Here is a 27,943-nt window from a genome sequence, read left to right as displayed (position 1 = left end):
TATTTTCCACAATTTAAAATATGCTAACGTGGTTTAGACTTCGAGGGCATACTTTTAAAATTAGGAGCAATGTTTATTATTGTGCTTGTGCAATTTTTGGTCAACTGAAACCTTGAGTCAGTTTTCTCATCATTAGAATGAACTTAAAACCTCCTCAGATTTCCTATCACAGTCTGCCCAAAAGGTACCAATGAGACAAAATGAGAATTCAGTTTCTCTAGGTAAAGTAATATGCTTGTATTAACTGAAGATGAACACACAGAAACATCTATAGAGTCAACTAGTTGTCCACATGCTTTTATAAAAGAAACCAACAAATAAAAGTAATTGGCAAGCTTGATCTAGATAGCGTGGCTCCTTCCAAAATTCAGTGTGAAGGGAGGATGCTATTTGCAGTCTTTCATGGCAGATTAGATTTTTATACTTCTGAGAAGGAAATTCTCAATAAAACCCATGCTCATTAAAGGCTCAAACCCATCTTCTAAAAGGCCATAGTTATGCCTTAAATATGGTTCCGAGGCTACTCCTTAAAGGGCTTCTTTACTTGAAGCACACGTCAGATGCATATTAAACTGTGCTCAAAGCAGACGTAAAGACTGGGGATTAATAGAAAGGTACAGCTTTCCTTCTGAAGTACACTGGACGGCCCCAGCCACGTGGCCTCTTCAAGTTTTCCCGGAGCTGCACAGAACTAAAATACGCATGCCTCGTCAGCGGCTTCACTCGCCTTGCGAGGAAAACGCCTTTGCGAATTGTGTTCTCGCTCGTGTTAATCAGATTCATAGGAAGGAGGAAATAATATTTGTCTTCGTCTTGGCTTTAACTCCCAGCAAAGATGAAAACAAATTGAACTTCAGTGTGAAAGGTCGTTCTCTTGATTCCAAACGTGATAACGCTTTCCTTTCAATCACAGTGTTTTCCTTCGTGTGCTTTAAGAGAGCTATTTTTTCTAATAGATTGAATGAAGCTATCCCCCCGTGAGCCGTAAGTAAATCCGGGTGCTCGTTCTTTGATCGAGAGCTCTCTTTTTATCTTGCGTTTGCATACAGCCATGTCGCTCTGCAGCAATTGATTTTCCTGGATGTGGGGATGACAGTATTTGAGTAGACTTTTATCTTTGCTGTTGTCATGCCGACACCAGACTAAATGATTGACAAAATAATAGGAATAATCGATGGAGACAGCCTGCTCCAGAGTCCTTATTTCCCAGGTGCTAATTGACTGTCTGCCTAGTCTAGGTAAATTCCTTAAAATACTCAGAACGTCCTTAGGATTTTATATACATATTGTCATATTGTGCTGTCCTGTCTTGCGCGTGTGTGATTGACTGTCTAGTCTCTCGTAGAGAGAGGTAGTCTATCTACGTAGGAGTCTTTACAATATAATAATTAATGAAGCTCAGATTCTTGGAAGAGCTGAGTTATGGTTCTGAGCAATTAACATTGTGATATAACACAAACGTTCTACACTTACCATACCTTTGTGTGTCTGAGTGAGTAGAGGGGCTATTCCAGGAGTCCAAGTGTAGCGTTGACATGATCATCTACTGACTTGGGAAACCTTGTCTCCAGGTGGGCGTTGGGAAAAAGGCAGAAGCCGTGGCAACCGTTGTAGCTGCTGTGGACCAGGCCCGCGTGAGAGAACCCAGAGAGCCCAGGCACGTGGAGGAATCCTATTCTCAGCAGACCACTTTAGAGTATGGCTACAAAGAACACATTTCCGCCACAAAGGTGCCTGAGCAGCCCCAGCGCCCAGCCTCAGAGCCCCACGTTGTCCCTAAAGCAGTCAAGCCTGTTGTGATTCAGGCTCCTTCTGAGACTCATATCAAAGCTACTGACCAAGTGGGAATGCATATATCATCACAGGTAAGTCCTCTGTGTGTGGGGCTGCAGCCACATGCGCTGGGAGCACCTGGTGAGCAGCGATGTCACTGAGCTTCGTTTAATGCAGGTCAAGAAAACTACAGATATCTCAACAGAAAGATTGGTCCATGTGGATAAACGCCCCCGCACAGCAAGCCCTCACTTTACTGTTTCAAAAATTTCCGTACCTAAGACAGAACATGGATATGAGGTAAGATGTAGAGGATAATAATTATATATATACATATATACATATATAATTATATATTATATATATTATATATAATTCTTGCTTGTGATGTAGCTAGAGCACTTTTGTGTAGCCACTTTTAGTCCCTTTTAGATGAGGGACAGGATGTATGGTGGACTTAGATGCTCTGAGCTTTGTCTTCTGACAGAGATCTCCTAGGGAGAAGCCAATACAACGTAGTTGTCTTTCACCCCTGAGGAGATGAAATCCACACAGGTTTCTCTCTCTCTCTCATTTCAGCTATGGTTCAAATTCAGTTGCTTTGATGGTAACATATTGCTAATCATTTTGTACATGGTCGTGGTTTATGCAGCCTCATATGCTGTGAGACACTTTGAGTAACTTAAATGAATATGTTTTAGTAAGAGAAGACAGCGAGAAGTCGGATATTCACAGGATGGCAAAGTGAGGATGTCTGTTTTCACCTGTCACATAGACTTGTGGCTGTCACTCAAACGTGCAATCACAAAATATACCTAGAGTTGATCAATTAAAAAATAGTTTGAGTTCCCCATTATAATGGTTTTGAGTGCATCGTTCATTACCATCCTATGATAGTTAAATTGTGGAATGACACAGCCCTGCATTAGAGTCCTGCTAAAGCCCGTTTCTTATTAGTTCTGCTGTGTGGAAAAGCACAGGACAGCCCTCTGTCTTAATCACTAGAGTTTGAATTATAATATAAGGACTTGTCCTCTCTGTCCTCAAAGGATCATTAGCAAGGCATAACACCTGTGTTTGGGGACATTCTCAAGTTACTACTGAAACCAAATAACCACACACATACCCCAAAAGAGAGACAAGGAGGAAGCGGTTGAAATACTTCTCTGATGTTTGCTTTCAGAACTCATGTGAACTCATGGCTGACATCCAAGTGTACAACCACAAAGTATCTCTTAGAACTTATCAATATTTTAAATTGTTATCCTGAGTCGTCTCTGGTAGTGCAGGTTCCGAATGCAGTGTTCATCAGAAGTGAGCGAAGACCATTCCTGACCAGGCTCTAGAAGCATCATAAAATAAGGGTTACCTCATGCAAATCTTTAAAGGGACAGTTTTAAAGTTTTCTAACTAGACAGAAGTTACCAATAGCTTTATGAATTGTTTAATCTCTGCCTTTTGAGTAATGAGAGTATTTGGTCATAGAGAAAATAGACCAAAGCCGGCTCTGGTACATGTGTCTGTAAAGCCAGCCCTCGGGGGCAGACAGACTGAGGCTCATTTCTGAGATACCAGTGCTGAGCGTTTCCAAATGGCTTGCCTGACACCTCAGTAATTCCATCTCTTTGCTCCTGCATCCAGGCATCGATAGCTGGTAGTGCTATCGCCACATTACAAAAGGAGTTGTCAACCACGTCTTCTACTCAGAAGATCACCAAATCAGTGAAGGCACCCACCGTGAAGCCCGGAGAGACTAGAGTAAGGGCAGAGCCCACTCCTTCCCCAAAGTTCCCCTTTGCTGACGTGCCGGCGCCAGATACTTACAAGAGTCAAGCTGGCATTGAGGTGAAGAAGGAGGTCGGGGTGAGCATCAGTGGCAGCACTGTTCGTGAGGAGCAGTTTGAATTACTGCGTGGACGTGAAGCCAAGGTGGGTCACTGAGTTATGGTGGTGACTGGCCACAGGGATGCTTGTCCCCCTTTCCTGGGCTCATGCTTCATTTTATCAAGCGTGCTCTGGAAGGTTTTGCAGAAGTAACTTTTATTATGTTGTACGTGCTGATGGTTTGCAAGACTTCCCTTAACTCCTACTGTAGGTAACAGAGACAGCAAGAGTGCCTGCTCCTGCCGAAGTCCCCGTCACTCCACCTACCTTAGTCTCGGTGAGTAGACACACCAAGAGTAGGCAAACCCCTTCAGCATGTGCTAGCAAAGACCAGCTCTCTGCCCTGTTTGGCCAGGAAAGCGGAAGTCCATGCAGCCACCATCATATTGTTGTATACTGGTCCTGATACACATACAGTGTTACATCAGGACCCATGGGGATAGAAAGAGCAGGCACCCTCACTGCCCCCTGCCATGAGCCTTTGATCTGCCATCAGACACCGTTAATAAAACATGACTCTCAGCTCGCTGATGGGCAGAGCATAAACCAATCATCTCTTATTAGGGATCTCTTGGAAGAGCTTTGTTGACTGGTGGTGTTCGCTGCTGTGCCCTTCAGCTCCTCTAGAATTTAAACGTGAGGATAACAGAAGCCTCGTGATGATACGGTGTTCATGTAATTCCACTACAGAGATTGGGACGTGCCTGGCATTGATTTGAAATTGAAAAAATTCCAGTTTCCACATCGGTGCTAAATTGTACTGGAGGCCTCCTTGTAGGGCATTTTGTGCCATTTAAAATATTCAGGCTCCAACCATGTATCTGATCTAATTTGTAGAGGGGATTAATGAATCTGTGCACTGGAGTATTCCCCCTTTCTTCTCTTTTCAGGGCTTGAAAAATGTGACTGTCGTAGAAGGCGAATCTGTCACCTTGGAGTGCCACATCTCTGGATACCCATCCCCCAAAGTGACATGGTACAGAGAAGACTACCAAATCGAGAGTTCCATCGATTTCCAGATAACCTTCCAGAGTGGAATTGCTCGTCTCATGATCCGCGAAGCCTTTGCAGAAGACAGCGGACGGTTCACGTGCAGTGCTGTGAATGAGGCTGGGACCGTCAGCACTTCCTGTTATCTTGCTGTGCAAGGTCAGTGGCTTCTCCTCCTCGATCCTCACTTCTGCCTGGGTCACCTTTTCCAGCAGCTACACACTTCTGTAGCAGTTTCTGTGCACATCAGAATAGAATGTGTGGATGTTACAAAACAGATGACAGGGTGCACTAACTCCCCACCCTACCTGTGGTCACTAAGGGGGCAGATGGCATGCTCACTTCAGTGCCACCTTCTCTCTTCTAGTGTCAGAAGAGTTTGACAAGGAAACAACTCTGACTGAGAAATTTACCACAGAAGAGAAACGGTAAGCCTCTCTTTCGCCAGCTTAGTTGCTGCTTTTGCATGGTTTTGACGTTTCTTTCCTGTAGTTAGTGGTCCGTTGCTGCCCTGCAGCTAACAGAAACAACATTCTCTCTCCAGCTTCGTGGAGTCAAGAGATGTAGTAATGACTGACACCAGCATCACAGAGGAGCAGGCAGGGCCTGGAGAGCCTGCCGCACCTTTCTTCATTTCAAAGCCGGTGGTCCAGAAACTGGTGGAAGGTGGGAGTGTTGTGTTTGAATGCCAGATCGGTGGCAACCCAAAACCCCACGTCTACTGGAAAAAATCTGGTGTTCCTCTTACCACTGGATACAGGTACTTTGATGCTTGGATAATAGAATATGTGTGTATATATAGATATATAACTATATAGATCTTCTAAAGAGTATGTAGATATGGAGATATCTGGAAGAGAAGTAGAACTCGCATTTCCCATCAATACCTGAATGTAGATTATCTCATAATGAAGCCTGATTAGTTATTCTGAGGTGCTTTATATTCCTAGAGAGTTTAGAGGGTTATTTTTATGGTACAAGAGATTGACATAAGGCATCTTACATGCTTGACAAGCACTCTACCATGAAACTATATTCCCAGCCTTTCATACAGAGTTTTCTCAAGAAATAAAACTGAGGGGCTAGGGGAGACATAGTTTACAATCCCAGCTCAATTAATTGACAGTGTCGTAAAATGGTATATTTTACATACCCAATTCCAGAAAATATTTGAGAGAACGTACAACAAATTCACACTAAAATTAAGTTGCTAGACAATAAAATAGAGTTTATGTAATGGAGAAAGCTAGTGAGTTATGTATGTGTATTAACACACATTTACACATGCATATATAAAACATATAACACATGCATGTATTAACACACATTTTCAATGGAATGAAAGGACAATGTGAACACATAGGTGTAGTTTCTTATGAATTGAAACTATGGTGTACCAGGGTCTAACTACTGAGGTATTTAGAATTTATAGTTTGATTATTCATTTTAACCTTTAAGTGATATAACTAGCAAGTAGGAAGTTCCAACCATTTAGATGACCACATCACTGTCAGCATAAGTGCGGACGCATTATGTGGTGTTGTATTCTGGTTTGTTTTGTCATGATGCTTTTCCTTATGTTGCCCAGATGGGCCTGGACTTCTGAAATCAAGCAACCTTTGTACCTCAGCCTGCCATGTTTCTGGGACTATAGTAGCCTGAATAATGTTTGAAATAAAGACATTGGGCTGCTGTCCCTCTATATACATCGCATGCCTTTTCTCGGTTTTCTAAAGTTTATGAAACTTGGCAGAGCTTAGACACGGGCCTTAGTCACTGACTTCTGTACCACAGAAACAGTTAGACGTAAACTCGGCTCTTTTACTCTAAGAAGGGCCGCTCATGACTGATATGTTCATTGATCCATTCCCACAAAGATACAAAGTGAGCTATAACAAGCAAACTGGGGAGTGCAGACTGGTGATCTCTATGACGTTCGCTGATGATGCTGGAGAATATACTATTGTCATCCGAAATAAGCATGGGGAGACTTCCGCGTCTGCCTCCTTACTCGAGGAAGGTAAGTAAGGGCAGTGCTGAGTGGTCCCTAGGAGAGAGGCTGTGTGTTGGCAGAAAGACACGTGGCAGTTTCCTGTTTGCACCCATTCCTTTCAGCCCCCCGGTTATGTACACAAGGCTAGAGTACTTCGTGTTTGGTGAAGGACACTCTGTTATGTTCCCTGGAAGATGCAGGGACCCTGCCCCCGGATGCCTTGCAGGTCCAGGCAGCTAGCGTGCTGGGCACGGAGGATAGTGGCAGACTGGAGAATGTGCTCCTTGCCTCCGGAGAGCAAAGGCACCTCACTTCCCGATTAGTGTTGCCTGGCAAATACCAAGCTTAGTAGGATCTTCCAGTAAAAGCTGAAAGTCAGGATGTATCAGTGTCCATGATTGAAAGAAGAAACAGTGGTAGTGTTCATGCCAAACAAAATGTGTTCTTGAGCCACCGTTGGTCTCTGCTGGCTTTTCATATTTGCAGAAGGCCATCCCGTAATCGGTCTCACCTGCTCCAGACCCCTCAGAGGAAGTTATCTTTTTTAATCCTCATTTAGCAATTAATGCACAGAAACCTCCAGAAGCTAAATGAATTATTAATAGCTCCATAGAGAATGAGGAAGACCTATGTCTGGGGGTCCCAAAGGGCTGACTTGCTATCGACTTCTGTGCAAAATAGTTTTACTTGTTAATGTGTATTACCTTTGAGATAAAAATCTAATAAACATTTATGGAACAGTTGTTGGTAATAAAAATTTGGAAAATTTGGCCTTGGTTCATTTATCTTAGACATAGTTTGCCTGATTGGATATCGGTATGGATGCTTTCAGGTAAGAGCACCAAGTGTTGACTTACATGTTCTTGTCCCTCAGCCGATTATGAGGCATTGATAAAGTCCCAGCAAGAAACGCTTTACCAGACACAAATGAGCACGTTTATTCAAGAACCCAAAGTGGGAGAAATAGCGCCTGGATTTGCATATTCTGAATATGAAAAGGAGTATGAAAAGGAACAGGCCCTAATTAGGAAGAAAATGGCCAAAGATACTGTGATGGTCAGGACTTTTGTTGAAGACCAAGTGAGTATGGCAACAATGACTAAACCAACCATTTCATGAATCGCATTTTCTCCCATAATTCCCCAGTTTTAATATAACCACCCTCTGCCATTTGTAGGTCACATTCACTGCTAACAAGTTTTTTTGATTTTCATAATATGTTGCACTGGGTATTTCAGGCTTGGGAGGGTGTATGTGGAAAATATGACTTTAGAAACAGGGATTACAAATTCAGAAAAAAAAAAAAAACTCCAAATATTACCGTAACCAACTCTACAATGCCATGTTCTCTCTATCTCTATAACAAATACCCACGAATAGCCCAGACTCTGGAAATACTGTTTTATATAACATGCCGCCACATCCACTGACGCCTTCTACGCAGAATAAAATTAAACCAAATAAGGAAACCTAGATTCCCCACACAGTTAAAACTGTCAATAAGTCTTTAACACTGAACCTAGTATGTGTCTTTAAAGCAGTTCTATCACGAGGAGGTAACCTTTCATTAAGCTGCCACCTTTTTACCTCATAGGAATTCCATATCTCTTCGTTTGAAGAGAGGCTTATTAAAGAAATTGAATATAGAATTATAAAGACGACTCTGGAGGAGCTTCTTGAGGAGGATGGAGAAGAAAGGATGGCCGTTGACATTTCTGAATCTGAAGCTGTCGAATCAGGATTCGATATAAGAATAAAAAACTATAGAATTCTTGAGGGGATGGGAGTCACTTTTCATTGCAAGATGTCTGGATATCCGTTACCCAAGGTAACATAAAAATATTTACGGAAGGAAGCCTTCGTGCTGCGGTAAAGCTACAAACGAGTTATAATTCCAACTGCTCAGTTCTAGTCGGTTCTCACGTACATGATTCTCTCTGCAGATTGCGTGGTATAAAGACGGCAAGCGCATCAGACGCGGGGAGAGATATCAAATGGACTTTCTGCAGGATGGCAGAGCCAGCCTGCGCATACCCGTTGTCCTTCCAGAGGACGAGGGCATCTATACCGCGTTTGCCAGCAATATCAAAGGAAATGCAATTTGCTCAGGGAAACTCTATGTGGAGCCTGCTGCACCGTTTAGTGCTCCAACTTACATGCCCACCCCAGAGGCAGTGAGCAGAATCAGGTGAGACCTGAACTCAGAGTCGAGTGGTGTTGTGCTTTAAACACCAAACATCCCAGGAGCAAATTACTACCTTATGAAAAACAAGTACCGAAATAGCGCAAAAGCTGAGCACTGGCAATGCAGACAACTGCCAAGGGATTTTTCTCTCCTGCTCTTCGATGAACAAAGGGATTTTAATCAGTATAGCAAACCGTTTTCCTATGTATCCAACAGAACACTAGCACCCGTTCATTTAATGTGTGGTCTTAATGAACGATTCCCTGGGTTTATATAGCAACCCTGCCATGGAGTGGGTGTTGCTGCTATTTTGGAAATGGGAACACTGAGATCCCATGAGGCTGTGGAAATTCATCTAATTCACCCAGACTGATAGTCACATTATAAATGCTAGCCAGTCTGAATGCAGAATTAGCACAGTTTTGCATTTTTGTTAGCAAATATAATTTCTACCTTTTCCTCCTCTTAGATAAAATAATATCTTTCCTATATTTGTTTATTTGGTTTAACCAATAAACACTTATTAACGTAGTTTAGTAATCGAACCAAGAGCATAGGATGACTAATTTAGATAAAGGCCAACTAGAAAGAAGGTATTATGAGCTGCCTAAAATTTTGAGTCTGGGTACCTGTATGTGTTGAATGATCAGGTTTCAATATAAGCAAAATACAGTGTTGTGGAATATAGTAATATATTATTCTTGTGCGCTCAATGAGTTCGAGGTCATTCTAGACCACGCAGAAGCAAATTCTAAGATAGCAGTAACAATTAAGACAGAAAGGGCTTTGTTCCTGTGTTGTTTTCTACATGGCTTATGAAAAATTGCCGTTTACTTTTGATTTCCAGGTCTGTCTCTCCACGTTCAGTGAGCAGGTCACCTATCCGCATATCTCCTGCGATGTCCCCTGCACGGATGTCCCCTGCAAGAATGTCCCCCGCACGGATGTCCCCTGCACGGATGTCCCCTGGACGCAGGCTGGAGGAAACAGATGAATCTCAACTGGAGAGACTCTATAAGCCAGTCTTTGTATTAAAACCTGCTTCTTTCAAATGTTTAGAAGGACAGACTGCCAGATTTGACTTAAAGGTTGTGGGGAGACCCATGCCAGAGACGTTCTGGTTTCACAATGGTAAGCATGGGACAGCTTTGCTCGTGAGTCACTGGAATAAGCTTATATGTGTATATCCAACAATGAAGAAAAAACCTGACCTTTACACTGTGTTTTTGTTTTTGTTTTTGTTTTTGCTTTTATGTAAAACCAGGACAGCAAATTGTCAATGATTATACACATAAAGTCGTCATTAAAGAAGATGGAACTCAGTCACTGATCATTGTCCCTGCGTTGCCCAGTGACTCAGGAGAATGGACCGTAGTGGCCCAAAACAGAGCAGGAAAATCCACAATATCTGTGACTTTAACTGTGGAAGGTAAAACAAGAGTTGTATTAAAATGAAAACATGCTATTTTATCAGTCATAAACAGGTATTCCAACCCGAACTGCTCTAAACCGCGACCTTTCTCTTTCAGCTGTGGAGCACCAGATCAAGCCAGCATTTGTGGAAAAACTGAAAAATGTCAACATAAAGGAAGGTTCCAGGCTTGAAATGAAAGTCAGAGCTACAGGCAACCCCAATCCTGACATTGTGTGGCTGAAAAACAGTGACATCATTGTACCTCATAAATACCCAAGGATCAGGCATGTTTGAAAAGATAATTAAATTAAACTCCTTATACAAACCTAATAGTCAAATAAGCAGAAAGTGCTACCACTTTATTGATGGTTTTGTTTTCTTATTTTCAAATAGGATTGAAGGAACCAAAGGAGAAGCCGCTCTTAAGATCGATTCCACCATCAGCCAGGATTCTGCCTGGTACACTGCCACAGCTATTAACAAGGCGGGCCGGGACACCACAAGGTGCAAAGTCAACATTGAGGTTGAGTTTGCAGAACCTGAACCAGAACGAAGACTGATTATCCCACGAGGAACCTACAGAGCAAAGGAGATCAGTGCCCCAGAACTGGAGCCTCTCCATCTGAGATACGGTCAAGAGCAGTGGGAGGAGGGCGACCTCTATGACAAGGAGAAACAACAGAAGCCATTTTTCAAGAAAAAACTCACTTCCCTCAGACTGAAGCGCTTTGGACCTGCCCACTTTGAGTGCAGACTGACACCAATTGGCGACCCAACCATGGTGGTCGAGTGGCTCCACGACGGAAAGCCACTGGAGGCAGCCAACAGGCTCCGTCTGATTAATGAATTCGGGTACTGCAGCCTTGATTATGAAGCTGCGTATTCCAGAGACAGCGGCGTCATCACCTGCAGGGCCACTAACAAATACGGGACAGATCACACCTCTGCTACTCTTATTGTAAAAGATGAGAAAAGTCTAGTGGAGGAGTCTCAGTTGCCTGAGGGGAAGAAAGGCTTACAGAGAATAGAAGAACTGGAGAGGATGGCGCACGAAGGTGCACTTACAGGTGTAACAACAGATCAAAAGGAAAAGCAAAAGCCAGACATTGTCCTGTTCCCAGAGCCGGTGAGAGTGCTTGAAGGGGAGACAGCCAGATTCCGATGCCGAGTGACAGGCTACCCTCAGCCCAAGGTCAACTGGTACCTCAACGGACAGCTCATCCGGAAAAGCAAACGGTTCAGAGTCCGCTACGACGGCATTCATTACCTGGATATTGTGGACTGCAAATCCTATGATACAGGCGAAGTCAAGGTCACTGCAGAAAATCCTGAAGGCGTCACAGAACATAAAGTAAAACTCGAAATCCAGCAGAGGGAGGATTTCAGATCTGTCCTCAGGCGTGCTCCCGAGCCAAAGCCTGAGTTCCATGTACACGAGCCAGGAAAGCTTCAGTTCGAAGTACAGAAGGTAGACAGACCCGTTGACACCGGCGAAACCAAAGAGGTGGTGAAGCTGAAAAGGGCTGAGAGGATTACCCACGAGAAGGTGTCCGAGGAGTCTGAGGAGCTCCGCAGTAAATTCAAGCGCCGGACGGAAGAGGGGTACTATGAGGCTATCACAGCCGTGGAGCTGAAGTCTCGCAAGAAGGATGAGTCTTATGAGGAGCTCCTCAAGAAAACTAAAGATGAGCTGCTGCACTGGACCAAAGAGTTAACAGAAGAGGAGAAGAAGGCCTTGGCTGAAGAGGGCAAAGTCACCATTCCAACCTTTAAACCCGAGAGAATTGAACTCAGCCCTAGTATGGAGGCACCCAAAATCTTCGAACGAATCCAAAGCCAGACAGTTGGCCAGGGATCTGATGCTCACTTTAGAGTCAGAGTTGTGGGGAAACCAGACCCTGAATGTGAATGGTATAAAAATGGTGTAAAAATCGAGCGATCTGACCGAATCTACTGGTACTGGCCAGAAGACAATGTTTGTGAACTGGTCATAAGAGATGTGACTGCGGAAGACTCGGCCAGCATCATGGTAAAGGCCATCAACATAGCTGGGGAAACCTCGAGTCATGCATTCCTACTTGTCCAAGGTAATCTGAAGATGTTTTGTTTAATAGTTCTCTCTCTCTCTCTCTGTCTCTGTCTCTGTCTCTGTCTCTCTCTCTCTCTCTCCCTCTTTCCCTCCCTCCCTCTCCACCTCTCTTCTCCCTCCCTCCTCCTTCTCTCTGCTTATGAATAGCTCTTATCATATTTAAATGCTTTTCTTTTCCCATTATTCAAATTGAAAGTTTAATTGTATTCTCATCCCCACCCCCATAGCCAAGCAATTGATCACTTTCACACAAGAATTGCAAGATGTTGTTGCTAAGGAAAAGGACACCATGGCAACATTTGAATGTGAAACTTCAGAACCATTTGTCAAAGTAAAATGGTATAAAGATGGTATCGAAGTTCATGCAGGAGATAAGTACAGGATGCACTCGGACCGAAAAGTTCACTTCCTGTCTGTGCTGACCATTGACACATCTGATGCTGAAGACTACAGCTGTGTACTTGTGGAAGATGAAAACATCAAAACAACAGCGAAACTTATTGTGGAAGGTAAAAGAAATTAGTGACTGCATCGTTTGCGGGAGTCATCGTTTAAGTCGTTCCATTCGTTTACATCTCAAATGATATCCCACTTCTTGGTTATCTCCCCACCATCCCCACATCCCACATCTGCCCTCCCCTTTGCCTATATGAGAGTGCTTCCCCACCCACCCACACTCTCCCACTCCACTGCTCCAGCATCCCCCTACACTGGGTTGTCAAGCTTCTCCAGGACCAACGGCCTCCCCTTCAATTGCTGGAGTCATTGCTTTTTATTCTATGATAAAATGAGCTAGACATTTTTCCTTTCATAAAAATAACTTTAGTGAAATTAGATACAAACTTATTACCAAATGTCATCAACGTACATTGCTAATAGTATTGAAATTTGAATTTTTTAAAAGTAGTATTCTTTTCTTCCCTCATTTTAAAATGTCTTGATTGAAGCATATCTCCCTGATTCCAAAAGAATTCAAAAATTAAAATAACTGATTTGTATTAAAATTTTCTCAGCCCACTAGCAGAAAGATATGTGAAGAAGACAATCTTGAAAGTATAAGTCGGAGATAACAGATATAAGGCAACATCTCTATCCACACTCTAGTGGCATAACTCTCCCAAGACATTAATTCACCTTCATTTTATTCTTCAGGTGCTGTAGTTGAATTCGTGAAAGAACTTCAGGACATAGAAGTCCCAGAGTCATACTCAGGAGAGTTAGAGTGTATTATATCCCCAGAAAACATAGAAGGTAAATGGTATCACAATGATGTGGAGTTAAAGTCCAATGGCAAATACTCAATTACATCCCGCCGTGGGCGCCAGAACCTCACAGTCAAGGATGTAACCAAAGAGGACCAGGGAGAGTACTGCTTTGTTGTTGATGGGAAAAAGACAACCTGTAAACTGAAGATGAAACGTGAGTCTTCCCATCCTTAATAACTTTACTGTGCATCATCAGTAGGGTTAAAGATAAAAAATAACATTCTTTTCTTTCCATCACAGCCCGACCTATTGCTATTCTCCAAGGACTTAGTGATCAAAAGGTCTGCGAGGGTGACATTGTTCAACTTGAAGTCAAAGTCTCCTTAGAAAATGTAGAAGGCGTCTGGATGAAAGATGGCCAAGAAGTACAGCACAGTGACAGAGTTCACATTGTAATAGACAAGCAGTCCCACATGCTGCTTATTGAAGACATGACCAAAGAGGATGCTGGGAATTACTCCTTTACTATCCCTGCCCTTGGACTCTCTACCAGTGGGAATGTCTCTGTCTATAGTGAGTCTTACATAGTTTTTTGTTAATTCTTACTCTTTAAAAATGTTTATGATGCTGGGGACCAAACCCAAGGTATTTCACATGCAAAGCAAAGTCTCTATGTTGAGCTATAACCCCAGATCTAGTTTTATGTTCCCATCGGTATTGAGCCACAGAACTTGAATGTGCAGACATTTTAAACAAATTTCACATTCATAGAATTCTTTCTGTGTCTCTTCTTTTGCAGGTGTTGACGTGATAACACCTCTCAAAGATGTCAATGTGATTGAAGGTACCAAGGCTGTACTTGAATGCAAGGTCTCGGTTCCAGATGTAACGTCTGTTAAATGGTACCTAAACGACGAACAAATCAAGCCTGATGATCGTGTACAGTCCATTGTCAAAGGCACCAAACAGCGACTTGTGATTAACCGAACTCATGCTTCTGATGAAGGGCCTTACAAACTGATGGTTGGCAGGGTTGAAACCAGCTGTAATCTCTCTGTAGAGAGTAAGGATGGTTCTCTGCAACTTGTCATTCCTTTAAGCATTTTACAGTCTTGCCGTAATAATGACTACCGAATGTTTTCTTTTCCCCCTAGAAATTAAAATCATCAGAGGTCTCCGTGACCTGACGTGCACAGAAACTCAAAATGTGGTCTTTGAGGTTGAGCTGTCCCACTCAGGAATTGATGTTGTATGGAATTTTAAGGGCCAGGAAATTAAGCCCAGTTCTAAATATAAAATTGAAGCTCATGGGAAAATATACAAACTGACAGTCCTGAATATGATGAAGGATGACGAAGGAGAATATGCATTTTATGCTGGAGAAAATACAACATCTGGAAAACTTACCGTGGCAGGTTTGTACATCGATCATTCAACCTAAGTTCTTCGGGGAACTAAGCAACTATTACATTTATGAAGTCCTTGTTTCCCATTTTCCCACAAATCCCCATCTATCTCCCACTGCCATGCCTCTTATCACACTGATCTAAAGGCTCATAGTGTCCTCACCTCCATCTCCACCAGCCTAATCTGTGAGTGTTCACTCAACTCCGATGCCATCTGTAAGTCAGTGTCAGGTGTCACCTCCATGAGAATTTCTTTAATCTCTCCACTTCCTTATCCAACCCCAGGATTCTTTTGTCATCATCTCTTTCAATGTCCTTATTAAGCACTTGTCTTATTCCCTATTTCCTTTCCCACACAAGAGCATATAGCGCTTGCATGTAGAATTAATGTCTTCTTACTCTTCTCTGTGTACCCCTCAAGATAGAGGATCAGTAAATGTTTGCTAAACTGAGTTTCATTTTAACTTTGCTTCAATAAAGATTTGTTTCTTTTTTAAGTATTCTTGCTCCTTAAAATGTTTTTCTCTTACTTCATGTTTGTGAACCCAATGAATATTTTCTATTATAAAACAACTTGATCCGTGTATCTCTTATGACATGAAGGGGATGCTCAGCCTTTCCTATTTGGCAGAAATTATTAGCTTTCCAATGAAGATTCATAATTAGTCCACTTGTCAACACAGAAGTAGAAATCATCACTAACATTTTTTTGTTCATTACATTTGAGTGTTGAGGAATCAGATTCACAGATTCAACCAATCTTATATGTAAGCAGTTCATATGGTAAAAGTGTGTTTTAGTTGGCGTGAAAGTCTCATGGTCTATACTTTATGACCTAGTATTTCCTTAAAGAATTGGCCATAAAAGACCATCAAATAAAGACTATCAAATAAAATCTCAGGTCCTTTACTTTTATAAGGTATGTTACATATCTTCTTAAGTGTGTAAAACTACAGGCTTTAAAACCCTATGTGATTTTACTTGGCATTTTAAAAGTACCTACCACAGGCAAGATATTATAAGAAGGAAGTGGATTTGTGTCTTTTCTTGAAGAATTCAGAGTTTAGAGGAAACAGATGCCTAAGCAACTAAGTAATTAAAGCAGCAACCTCTCCCCATGCTGTTGGGGAGAGGCTCCAGTAGAAAACACTGGAGAAGAAACTGTACTTTCAAACCAAGGATCTGGATATATAAGAAACATGTTTAATGCTTCTTTTCAGAACACTAACAAATGCTGGACATCATTATAGGTTTGTGCTTATAATTCCAAGGACTCGAAAGGCTCAGGCAGAAGGATTTCCATGAGTTTAGAGTCACACCATGTTACAGAGTAAGGCAGTGCCTCAAATAAGCAAATAGTAAACACGCTTTGACATTTTGTTCAGCAAAATTTTCTCAAATTCTAAGGAGAATATACTAAGGATATAATTCCTAAAGGACCAAAGAGTATGCTTTCAAACACAAGAAATTGAGTTGAAAGTTGTCTGTATGGCATGTTATGTGTAACAGATTTCAGAATTTGGTAGTAAACCTTTTTGCCCCTTTGCACACTGTATTTTCTGTTTTCTATTTTCTGTCATGCATACTTAAAATAAGGAATTTCTTGGTACTTTCTAAATATAGGTAAAAATTCATGTTTAAAATCATGTTTTACAATTTGACATTTGATGTGAGGTTACGCGATGATTTCTTCAGTCTGTGAATATGCTAAAGGACTCACCTGTGTCCTCTGCTTGCTCTGAAGGAGGGGCCATCTCCAAACCACTCACAGACCAGACTGTGGCTGAATCCCAGGAAGCTGTGTTTGAATGTGAAGTGGCCAACCCTGAGTCTGAGGGAGAATGGCTGAAAGACGGAAAACACTTGACTCTGAGTAACAACTTCAGAAGTGAATCCGATGGCCACAAAAGGAGGCTTGTCATCGCTGCCGCCAAGTTAGATGACATTGGAGAATACACCTACAAGGTTGCAACCTCCAAAACGTCTGCCAAGCTGAAAGTTGAAGGTGAGTGACATAAGGACAGCCTCACCCTTCCCAAATCCTGCTACTGCCCTAACTGCTACCACTGAGAAAGTCAAGTTGGTGAGCATTTAAAGCCACATACATCTTCAGTTAAAAACATCATCACTTTATCAACTTTTCCTTATAAACCCTTTATGAGAATGTTCAAATTTTTCATCAGATATGTTTTTGTTTGTTTTTGATAAAATCATTGCTTGAGGCCTTTGAAATAGCTGCCTCAGACACTCTGATACCACATTCCATTTTTACCCATCTCCAATCATTTTAGTAAGCTGTTAGTGTATTATAGGCAAACTTCATATCACTAAAGTACAGACAAATCATTGCATAATGTACACTTCCAACTGGAGCTCAGATTTTAAGTGATTGCCAAGTGTCTTTCAAAATGAGGGACTGCAGAAATATAAAATTCTGGCTAACCATTCTTTCCCAAGCTAACCAGCTTGGAAGTGACCAGGTTCGGAACTTCTTTGGCTTGCTGGTCATCACTGACATTATCTAAACCAACTCTTAATTCTGCTGCAGCTGTCAAAATTAAGAAGACTCTGAGGAACCTCACAGTGACAGAGACACAGGACGCCATCTTCTCTGTTGAACTCACACACCCAGATGTCAAAGGGGTCCAGTGGATCAAAAATGGAGTTGTCTTAGATTCCAATGACAAGTATGAGATCTCGGTCAAAGGGACACTTTATTCTCTGAAGATTAAAAACTGTGCCATGGCAGATGAATCTGTGTATGGCTTCAAACTGGGAAGGCTAGGAGCCAGCGCCAGACTGCACGTTGAGAGTAAGTTGACTCAAACTTGTATAGGTAGACAACCTGTGGTTACCGCTGTGCTAGCTGCAACCCTGAATGTCTCCAACTTTCTCCATTAGCTGTCAAGATTATTAAAAAACCAAAGGATGTGACTGCCTTGGAGAACGCCACCGTTGCCTTCGAAGTCAGTGTTTCCCATGACACGGTTCCAGTAAAATGGTTCCACAAGAATGTGGAGATTAAGCCTAGCGACAAGCACAGACTGGTTTCCGAGAGAAAGGTTCACAAGCTGATGCTCCAGAACATCTCCCCCTCGGATGCTGGGGAGTACACAGCCGTGGTGGGGCAGCTGGAGTGCAAAGCTAAGCTGTTTGTGGAGAGTAAGTGTTTGGCAGCCTCCGTGGCATCTCCCCAGGGAGTCTTACGCATTTGCGACTCCGTTTTCCTTCATCGGTGTCTAAAAGTAATTAACCAAGTCACTTTCTGATTTCCCCCTAAGCACTGCATATCACGAAGACTATGAGAAATATTGAGGTTCCTGAAACCAAAGCAGCCTCTTTCGAGTGTGAGGTGTCCCACTTCAATGTCCCTTCCATGTGGCTGAAGAACGGTGTGGAGATCGAGATGAGCGAAAAGTTCAAGATAGTGGTGCAGGGGAAACTCCACCAGCTGATCATCATGAACACCAGCACTGAGGACTCAGCAGAATACACATTCGTTTGTGGCAATGACCAAGTCAGTGCTACCCTGACAGTGACCCGTAAGTAAATATATAGGTGTGTGCGTGTGTGTGTGTGTGTGGATATGTGATGTATATGTGCACATACACATATGTAAATATTTAGCAGACTTACTCTTATGAATCCTACACTTTTCCCACAGTCATTGAATCTATTAAAGCATTCTTGATAAGACATCTTCTGTGTGCTCACAACGAGTCTCTGCTAGCCTCTTCATCTGCATAAAAGTTTCTAATTGCAATATCATCAGAAGTCTTCCTAGAAAATGATCTGGGTCTATCACTTTGTGTCCCTGTCACTCTCCCAGCTGGTCTCCACTCATACATGGACGGTGTCGAAGCTCCCATCTCTAAATTATAATCACATCAGCACATAGACCAAAAGCATTAGAAACTCGCATTCTGCACCCGTCACAACCCACCATGTCGTTACGCCGCATATCCAGGTGTCTCATTTTTATTCTCCTCTGCAGCGATCATGATTACATCCATGCTGAAAGACATCAATGCTGAAGAAAAGGACACCATAACTTTCGAGGTGACAGTTAACTATGAAGGCATCTCTTACAAATGGTTAAAGAATGGTGTGGAGATCAAGTCGACTGACAGGTGCCAGATGAGAACCAAGAAGCTGACACACTCTCTGAACATCAGGAATGTCCACTTCGGAGATGCTGCGGATTACACTTTTGTGGCTGGGAAAGCCACATCGACGGCCACCCTTTATGTGGAAGGTATGAATTCCTAGATGTAGCCGTAGGGGGTATGAAGTCGAATATACCACGTGAAGTATTAATCTTTCGATTAATGAATGGATAAATAAAGTGAGGTATGTCCATCCAATTTGGGTGGTAATTGGAAATTAAAAGGAATTACCAGCACATATGAGAAATGATAGAGGCCAGCCACAGAGCAACACATGCTGTATGAGTCCATTTATATGAAGTGGCCCTGATACACAACTCTATCGAGACATAGATCATTAGCTTCTGTCTAGCAAGAGGTCATGGGAAGTGGTCTTGCATATGATGCCTAAGAACTGTCTGATATTTTCTGGGAAAAATTAAATGGTTTTAAAATTATGGTGATGCTTATATAATATATACCATGAAAGCCATTAAATTAAACATTAAATCAGAACTGTTTAACCTTTTGGCTTCTCTGGGCTACACTGGCTTGGCCTAGGTGTCCACGGTACATCACATGTATTAACCACATGAAGACATGTACATGTTTATTTTGCATGGCACTGTAACAAGATGGTGTCTTGTTCATGTTTAAGAACAATGAGAAAAATTTACAAACTAAGTTCTAAACCATTCTCAAAATGTTTTAAATACGCTTATAGATTTCGAGTTGGGCTACATTCAGAGCTATCCTGGGGGTGGATTCAGCCCCATGTCTGTGGATCAGACACCCCTGCAAAAGGATAAATCAAATAGCATGTGACTTATATATCAATAAAGATGTCAATTGGTAATTTTCTATGTTCTGTTTTCCAGCTCGTCATATAGAATTTAGGAAACACATTAAGGACATTAAGGTTCTAGAGAAGAAACGAGCCATGTTTGAATGTGAAGTTTCTGAGCCTGACATCACTGTCCAGTGGATGAAAGATGGCCAAGAGCTTCAGATAGTGGACAGGTAAGTCACTTGGCGTCCCCGCATCCCCAACTATTCCAACTTCCTTTTGAATCCTATGGGCTAAGCTCCCACTTCCTTCCCTCCACAGAATAAAGATTCAGAAGGAGAAATATGTCCACCGCCTTCTGATTCCATCGGCACGCATGTCTGACGCTGGAAAATACACAGTGGTGGCGGGAGGCAACATGTCAACTGCTAACCTCTTTGTAGAAGGCAGGGATGTCCGCATCCGGAGCATTAAAAAGGAAGTCCAGGTATTGTCTACATACTGGGTTTTTTGGCAAACCATTCTTTCTCCGCTCTTATGCTTTCTGTTTTACTTTTCACTTTTCTAATCATGGTATTTTAAAGACTGAAATCTTGTCCCCGTGGCTTAGATTCTTATGCTGCCATCAGTTGACTCAGCCTCTTGTCAGTCAACAAGTATCCATTATCCAGCTGATTTCTTCCATTAAGAGAGATGCAGAGGAAACAGCTGTAGATGGGTTGCAGAGATGGCTAAGGCATTAAGAGCCCTCATGCCTCCCCAGAGGACCTGGATTTGATTCCAAGCACCCACATGGCAATATATAGAGTCTCTAACTCCAGTCCCAGGGACTCTGACGCCCACTTCTGGCCTCCTCTGGCATTAGGCATGCAAATGGTACACAGGCATACATTCAGGCAAAACACCCAAACACATAAGGTAAAATAAAATATAGACTTTTAAAACAGCTGTATAAACTTTGCCATAGAAGAAGTGACTATTTACTGTGAAGCTTCAATCAGGCACAAACTAGCCGATTTTTTTTTTTTTGAGCTGGGGACCGAACCCAGGGCCTTGCGCTTCCTAGGCAAGCGTTCTACCACTGAGCTAAATCCCCAACCCCCTAAAGTTCACCTCTCCTGTGCTGACCATTACGGGCTAGGTCATTGTGTGCACTTTTTTTTTTTTCCCCCGGAGCTGGGGACCGAACCCAGGGCCTTGCGCTTCCTAGGCAAGCGTTCTACCACTGAGCTAAATCCCCAACCCCACAAACTAAAATTTAAATTGTGACACTCACACATTAGCTATCAATAAGAAGAACATCTAGGAGATAGCATATTCTCAGGTTTTTTCCTGTGAAGAGGTATGTAGGGTTTGCGTGTCTGTGCATGCTTGCTGTGGGCCTAAGAGTCGTCCCAGTGTGAACAACAATTCCTAGCAAGAATGCTGAGCAAACACTTTTGCCATCTGTCTCAGTCATTGTTCTATTACTCAATGAAGAGACATTGAGACCAAGGCAACTCATATAAAGAAAGCAATAATGTATTGCTTACAATTGCAGAGAATTAATTATGATCATCCTGGTAGGAAGCAGACATGAACTTCCAGGTACTGCTGAAGAAGAAGTTTTCCAGCATGATCTATAGGCAGTAGGCAGGGAGAAAAGACTCAGCCTGGCATTGGTGGTTGGAACCTCAAAGTCCAGGCCCAGTTACACACCTACTTCAGCAAGGCCACACCTCCCAGTCCTTCCCAAACAGTTCCACTAACTGGTGACCACACATTTGAACATAAGAGCCCATAGGCCCATAGAGGTCATTCTCATGCAAACACCCCACCATCCAGTGTGCTTATTGTGCTTATCCTGTGGGTGCTGATCTTTCCAGATGACATAATGGAGAAAGAAGTATGTTCCAAGAAATTAATTTTGAGTTTAGCTCCATCATTTTTCTCTTCCAGAAAAACAAACAAACAAACAAACAAACAAAAAACCCACTATGCTTTAGAGAACCTGTGTTGTATTAAAAACATTTGCAGTGAAAACTCATACAATCCAGCTGAGTCTCTTTCCCCTTATATTCTAGCTCTGAACCTTAGTTTTCTTGCTTTTAAACTGTAGTCCATAAAGTTATAGTTCATTTAGTGTGAAATCAGACTGAAGAGTAGCTTTAAAGACCTCTAATAATCAAAAGCCCCCAGGTGTAAAATGCCATCAATTCAGTTATTACTTATCAAACCATAAACAATTAAAGATGAAACGATTGTCACTTGGGCAGCCTCCCTCATTAGCGCAGGTATAAGCTTGATTCCCTACATGAGAGATTTGAGTGCTATTTGTCCAAAATATGAAGGAAACATTAAAATGTGCTGTAGTCAGCCAACTTGTTGGGCCACGACGTACTGATTTTTAATGCCCTGTAAGTGAAGAGCTTTAGAAATGGATTAACAGAACTGAAATCGGATCCACTCTGTTTTCTCTATTGTTTCCTCAACAGGTCATTGAGAAGCAGCGTGCTGTTGTGGAGTTCGAAGTCAATGAAGATGACGTTGATGCCCACTGGTACAAAGACGGCATCGAAATCAATTTCCAAGTTGAAGAACGACACCAATATGTGGTGGAGAGAAGAATTCACCGGATGTTTATATCTGAAGCGAGGCACAGTGACGCAGGCGAATACACCTTTGTGGCCGGCAGAAACAGGAGCTCCGTGACTCTCTATGTCAATGGTACGCAGTTAGACTTCAACCCATGCCGTTACTACAGTAGTGGTGCCTGAGAGTTTTCTAACAAACCCACGGCACTCATCTGGATATAACTGCATCTGTGTTCATACTGGCCCTGTGGGGAAAGAGAGCAGCTGCTGAAAGGGTTACTGGGATGTCATTTCCAGGAGGCACCTGCTGGCCAGAACGCCATTTGTTTGATTGACACTACTGAACATCCACTGCGTGTCAATTGTAATATACTCCAGATGCCTTTTCATATACTGCATTAAGTTGCAGCTTTCTGTCCTAATGGTTGAGGTGTGAATAACACTTCTATACAAGCAGTGAGGGCATTTTCAGTCTTCATTTTAAAGCTTGGGAAAATCCAAAGATCTCCTTGGAGACCATGGAGTGCTTAGAGAGCCACAGGCTCTCTCTGCCCCAGGCTCTAAGATCAGTGCTTGGTTTTGGAGGTGGAATTGTTCATCTCTTACCAGGAGCTTCCTAACAGTCCTCGGGAGGGTCTCAGTAAACCTCTTTCCTCATCAGAAACCCTAGCTCTGAATTTAAAGCTTGTCAGGACCTGAACCTAACCTAGAGACAGAGAAAGGAACAGAACCGGTCTCCTGGCCACACCCCTGGCTGTCTTGAAACAAAACTCACCTTGAGTCAGATGGAGGGGAGTTGGGAGTTGGTCTTAACACTCATAAAGATGGTCGGTCCCTTGACCGTGCTCTCCTGTGTCCCTGGGAGATGCAGTTGCCATGGCATCGCTTTGTCTCCTCTGCAGAGGTAGTAGAGTTGTGGAAGCATAGAGGAGTGAAGAAATGTAAGAGGCTGGCCTTTATTTTCTTCTGTCTGCGGTCTCCTCATCCAACACCGAGACTATACGCTGATGAGCATAATCATAAAGCTGAATTTTGTTAAATTTTTAATTGCACTCTACTGATGTAGAATAATATCCAACCAGTCCATGCTTACAGGATATATCCCATTGGCCTCTGTACGTAACAGCAACTGTGGCTTAATCCATAATACTCACTTATAGAATGAACAAACCTGGATTCGATAAGCCCCTTCACTGTGGAATTTGCTCAAATGACTTTTAAAAATAAGCAGGATATGAGGATTGTTCTAGATGTTTAATTGTCTATTAGTGTACCCCAACATCACACCAGAATGACAATGCTATACATAGGTACCTGGCACTCTCAGCACCCCTCTGTGAACATTTTCTTTTAAAAAATTCTTCATGAAGTTATTTCCTTTCCTTGAAAGAAAAAAAATATTCCTCTTAGTGCAAAGAATATTCTGATATCCTGAAACAAAGGAGTGTAGAGATGCACACTGCCTACTTCCTCCTTCATGGGCTGCTTTCCGCCATTGTCTTTTAGCTCCAGAGCCTCCCCAAGTCCTGCAGGAACTTCAGCCTGTCACCGTACAGTCTGGCAAGCCAGCTCGCTTCTGCGCTGTGATAGCAGGCAGACCACAGCCCAAGATTTCCTGGTACAAGGAAGAGCAGCTGCTTTCCACGGGCTTCAAGTGCAAATTTCTCCACGATGGGCAGGAGTACACGCTTTTGCTCATTGAGGCCTTCCCAGAGGATGCAGCTGTCTATACTTGTGAAGCCAAGAACGACTATGGAGTAGCCACAACATCAGCTTCTCTTTCTGTGGAAGGTAGGAAGGCCCTGGGGCTTCCCAGCTTACAAAGAGGCCCTTAGGAGCCAGCCAGAAGCTCTCCCAGGGTAGTAACAATAGACTGTCCCCAACTCTGAAAGCACTCTCTTGGGATGTCCAGCCAAGAGGGCTATGTGGAGACTTAACCTTGACAAGTTCTAAGGTCTCTTTCTTTAGTTCCAGAAGTTGTCTCTCCGGATCAGGAAATGCCAGTTTACCCGCCTGCCATTGTCACGCCACTTCAGGACGCGGTCACTTCTGAGGGGCGCCCAGCGCGTTTCCAGTGCCAAGTTTCAGGGACAGGTAGGCACTTCATAAAAATGTACCCTTACTGGAGTTTACAGAGGACGCGTAAAGCATAGTGTTCTTAATCTTTCCCACCTTGTAAACATCCCTCACAAATGATGTTTTTGAACCTGAATGGAAATCTAACAGCAGATATATGAAATGACTTAATTAAGAATTATATCTTCATTATACACACACACACACACACACACACACACATATTTTGGCTTGTATTATATATACTACTTGTTTGTACCTTTGAAAATGGTTAAGATGGTGCAATTATTCTTTCTGAAAACCTTTGAAGATTTTTTTTCCCCACAAGTATCTTTAAAACATCTATTTTCCTCATGGTTGTGGCTACATTTTTAATCTCTTAATTGGGAAACCATGGCAAAGCTTCAATTGTTATGAATTTAATTGAAGTAACCATTTTATAGATTTCAAGAGAAATCACTTATATGTGAGGTATTATGTCTATGGACAAGGCATGTGGAAGGTATTTCCCAGTTGTGGACAAAAGTTTAAGCTTTAAATACAAAGGAGAGATTGGAATTGTGAATTCATATGAATTCTTCAGTCCTCTGTCTCTTATGAACCTAATGAGAATACTATTAAATCTCAGAATGTGTATCTCACAAAGGCAGGGATTGGCCTTTAGTGTCTAGAACCTGGTGTTTGAAAATAAGAGTTGCGCCTTCTAATAGGGAAGAGGGTCTAAAAAGCGTGGGAATCCTTGCCCAAGAAGAATACTTTGTCCATAGTAGAGTAAATAAAATGGCGAAGTATGAAACGAATGGCTGTAAAATAAATAACATCAAGCACTTCAGATCATCAACAAGGCTGAGTTAAGAAAGAGTCAAGGCTGCATTTAACACAATGCTTGGCATATAACTACCATTCAATCGCAGTTGTCTGCTTTCGGTTTTAATTGTGGGCATGCATCTCAGATACCAGCAGCAATTCCCCTCTCTTGACTTTGAAAAAACAATTAAAAAAAACCAACAAAACAGTGTAAATATGATTATGGTCTGACTCAGATGCTCACATGATAAATCAATGGAATGAATGATTGATTTACCCCCGGATGAAAAAAAATACTTCCTCATTTTTCTTGGTGTGTATGTGTGTGTGTGTGTGTGTGTGTGTGTGTGTGTGTGTGTGTGTGTGTCTATGTGTGTAGCAACACTACAGGGGGATTCTCAAAGCGTGGCAGTTACTGTTTTGTTTATTATGCTGCTTCCATTAGTTGATAACTCAATTTCTGCCTTGCTAAGAGCTATTTTCCTAAAGAAGTTAGTATTTCCATAGATCTTCTGACCTAATGGCGTCTTCCTCTGGGATGGAGATGCTAATTTAAGAACCTAATAGACCTGCTTCAGTATATGAGTATAATTAAAGTATGATGTATGTAAAGCACCTGTAGGCATGGTTCCCAAGTGACCGGTGCTAATGTCCTCATCTATTAGAGCCTTAGAGGCTAGCACTGGATGGAAACTGAGGGCCAATTCTGTGGTCTTTGTGTCTTAGAAGCACAGTTTTTGAGACCTGCTGAATATGAGTGCAGGACAGCAGCTTGATAATGTTCTTCTGATACAGTCATTTCACTCAAGAATGAAATATATGCTAACTATTAAATGTATTTACGAATTGGATCTTAGAGAAAAAATTTATATACACAGAGAGATGCATGTCACTAGACAGCAATAATTATAACACTGCATATAACAATTATGCATTTACAAACCATACTATAGTTTTATCTTAAATGTTACAGCAACGCGTTCTGAATCTTCTGTAACACTCTAAAAATCAATAAAGAAGAATCACTTTGGCACGATTGACGCTTGATCAGAGAAGACCTTGCAGCTTTGTGACTCATTAACTCCTTATGTGTGGTACTATTTATGCACATGTAAACACTGTCCCCTCATACAGACATGCTTTTAATAGGATATAAATTAAGTTCATGAAATGGCACTACCTTCCAGACACATTCAAATTAATGAAGTTTTATTACTGAGACTGAAAATATTTACCCATCATACCCTGACCATGTATTTCCTAAGGAAGTGGATCATGCCTTCTACAAATTGGAGAGGATTCTGAGTTTTCAAGTTCCTTTGTCCTAGGGACAAAGGGAGGAAGGCTTTGTCCTAGGGAGGAAGGAAGCCTTAATACTTTCTGAAGCTTGAGCAAACAATCTGGGGCTACTGTCTCCTTGGGAAAACGGTATTTGCTGAAGGTCTCTGGTGCCCCCTTCTGGTAAAAAAAGGAAATTTGGAAAAGCGTGAATGTGAGTGGCCAGATGAAGCTTTTGCCTTCCAAGAGGTGAAGAGACACACGGGTGACTAGAACACATAGTCACAGACACTGTCACATAAACCGAGTGTTCTCTGTCAGAGAGAGAGAGAACTGGAGAGGTGTGTGCACTGAACAAAGTGTAGTAGGACTAGAGTACACACAGTGTGACAGGCAGAGAAGGAAGCTTTTATAAGTCACAGAGAACTTTGAATGAAACCTGTGGATAGTTGGCGTTTAGTGGAAACACAATGGCAGGAGTAGGCAAGAGGCCAACGCCAGACAGCAGAGTGCCCCCGTTTTGTGCCTGGATTTTATTTAGTTGATCTTCTTTGCAATCAAGGAGCAGCTCAAGGCGTAATAAGCTTCTAAGCACCACAGTCTAGCCCGTCTTTAGACATCATCCTGGGTTGGGCAGAAAGGTACAGATGGATGTTGGCCAGGAGAGAAGCTTGGATGGTGTTGATGAGGCCTTTATCAAGGAGACCCGGGACAGGAGGAAAAGAGTAGCTAAGGATTCAGGAAGAGGAAGGTATGGTTAAGGAGCCAGATACAAGGGTGAGAGGGAAGGAGTGGGAGACCGGAGAGCCTCCCAGAAGCCATAAGCTGGCAATGAGCAGCAGACTGTGGCAGGCCAGCCAGATGGACCGCCTCTGCCAAGAAAGGTTTTAATTTCGTTTTTCCCTCCACTTACTGCATTGGTTGTTAGCAGTTCCTCTCTCTCTCTCTCTCTCTCTCTCTCTCTCTCTCACACACACACACACACACACACACACACACACACACTCGAACATGCATGCACACACACACAACACATGTATACACACATGCAAGGAATAGTTCATGGAATGGCTGTGTAATTCATTGTGTCATTTGCCTATCACATGCCCTTGGCCTTTTACTGAAGACACCACTGATCTCCTTTGGCATCTGTTTTCTCTAACAACTCCCTTATCTCAGTGGCTTGTGAGTCATTCCACACGTGCTGTGTCACTGAGCTCTGCCAACCACTGTATGCAGTGTTTAGTCCATGAATTCATCCTATCTGATAGATGAGGAACATGATTCAGAGATATTAAATGACGTGGCCTGGGTCAAAAGCTAGCAAACGATATTATC

At 42.5% G+C, this 27,943-nt stretch overlaps 1 protein-coding gene across 50 annotated transcripts in view; it reads left to right on the top strand.

Annotated features, from left to right (window-relative positions):
* The window catches only part of Ttn (titin), a 272,483-nt gene that overhangs the window by 20,546 nt on the left and 223,994 nt on the right, over nucleotides 1–27,943 (top strand). For all 50 annotated transcript variants that reach the window (XM_039106393.2, XM_063284706.1, XM_039106391.2 and 47 more), the window contains 30 exons: nucleotides 1,572–1,865; nucleotides 1,951–2,073; nucleotides 3,415–3,702; nucleotides 3,869–3,934; nucleotides 4,548–4,806; nucleotides 5,015–5,075; nucleotides 5,192–5,407; nucleotides 6,525–6,667; nucleotides 7,515–7,720; nucleotides 8,235–8,468; nucleotides 8,584–8,828; nucleotides 9,673–9,956; nucleotides 10,090–10,254; nucleotides 10,355–10,523; nucleotides 10,633–12,326; nucleotides 12,556–12,837; nucleotides 13,481–13,747; nucleotides 13,834–14,106; nucleotides 14,333–14,596; nucleotides 14,688–14,948; nucleotides 16,684–16,944; nucleotides 17,488–17,751; nucleotides 17,841–18,101; nucleotides 18,221–18,481; nucleotides 18,934–19,194; nucleotides 19,963–20,104; nucleotides 20,193–20,358; nucleotides 22,346–22,577; nucleotides 23,951–24,235; nucleotides 24,413–24,538. In XM_039106393.2, coding sequence (XP_038962321.1) covers nucleotides 1,572–1,865; nucleotides 1,951–2,073; nucleotides 3,415–3,702; nucleotides 3,869–3,934; nucleotides 4,548–4,806; nucleotides 5,015–5,075; nucleotides 5,192–5,407; nucleotides 6,525–6,667; nucleotides 7,515–7,720; nucleotides 8,235–8,468; nucleotides 8,584–8,828; nucleotides 9,673–9,956; nucleotides 10,090–10,254; nucleotides 10,355–10,523; nucleotides 10,633–12,326; nucleotides 12,556–12,837; nucleotides 13,481–13,747; nucleotides 13,834–14,106; nucleotides 14,333–14,596; nucleotides 14,688–14,948; nucleotides 16,684–16,944; nucleotides 17,488–17,751; nucleotides 17,841–18,101; nucleotides 18,221–18,481; nucleotides 18,934–19,194; nucleotides 19,963–20,104; nucleotides 20,193–20,358; nucleotides 22,346–22,577; nucleotides 23,951–24,235; nucleotides 24,413–24,538 — 8,053 coding nt within the window. The remainder of the gene's footprint in view (nucleotides 1–1,571; nucleotides 1,866–1,950; nucleotides 2,074–3,414; nucleotides 3,703–3,868; nucleotides 3,935–4,547; nucleotides 4,807–5,014; nucleotides 5,076–5,191; nucleotides 5,408–6,524; nucleotides 6,668–7,514; nucleotides 7,721–8,234; nucleotides 8,469–8,583; nucleotides 8,829–9,672; nucleotides 9,957–10,089; nucleotides 10,255–10,354; nucleotides 10,524–10,632; nucleotides 12,327–12,555; nucleotides 12,838–13,480; nucleotides 13,748–13,833; nucleotides 14,107–14,332; nucleotides 14,597–14,687; nucleotides 14,949–16,683; nucleotides 16,945–17,487; nucleotides 17,752–17,840; nucleotides 18,102–18,220; nucleotides 18,482–18,933; nucleotides 19,195–19,962; nucleotides 20,105–20,192; nucleotides 20,359–22,345; nucleotides 22,578–23,950; nucleotides 24,236–24,412; nucleotides 24,539–27,943) is intronic.

The sequence above is a fragment of the Rattus norvegicus genome, chromosome 3, assembly GCF_036323735.1.
Source record: "Rattus norvegicus strain BN/NHsdMcwi chromosome 3, GRCr8, whole genome shotgun sequence".
Lineage (NCBI taxonomy): Eukaryota > Metazoa > Chordata > Mammalia > Rodentia > Muridae > Rattus > Rattus norvegicus.
This window is presented reverse-complemented; position numbering and strand designations above follow the sequence as displayed.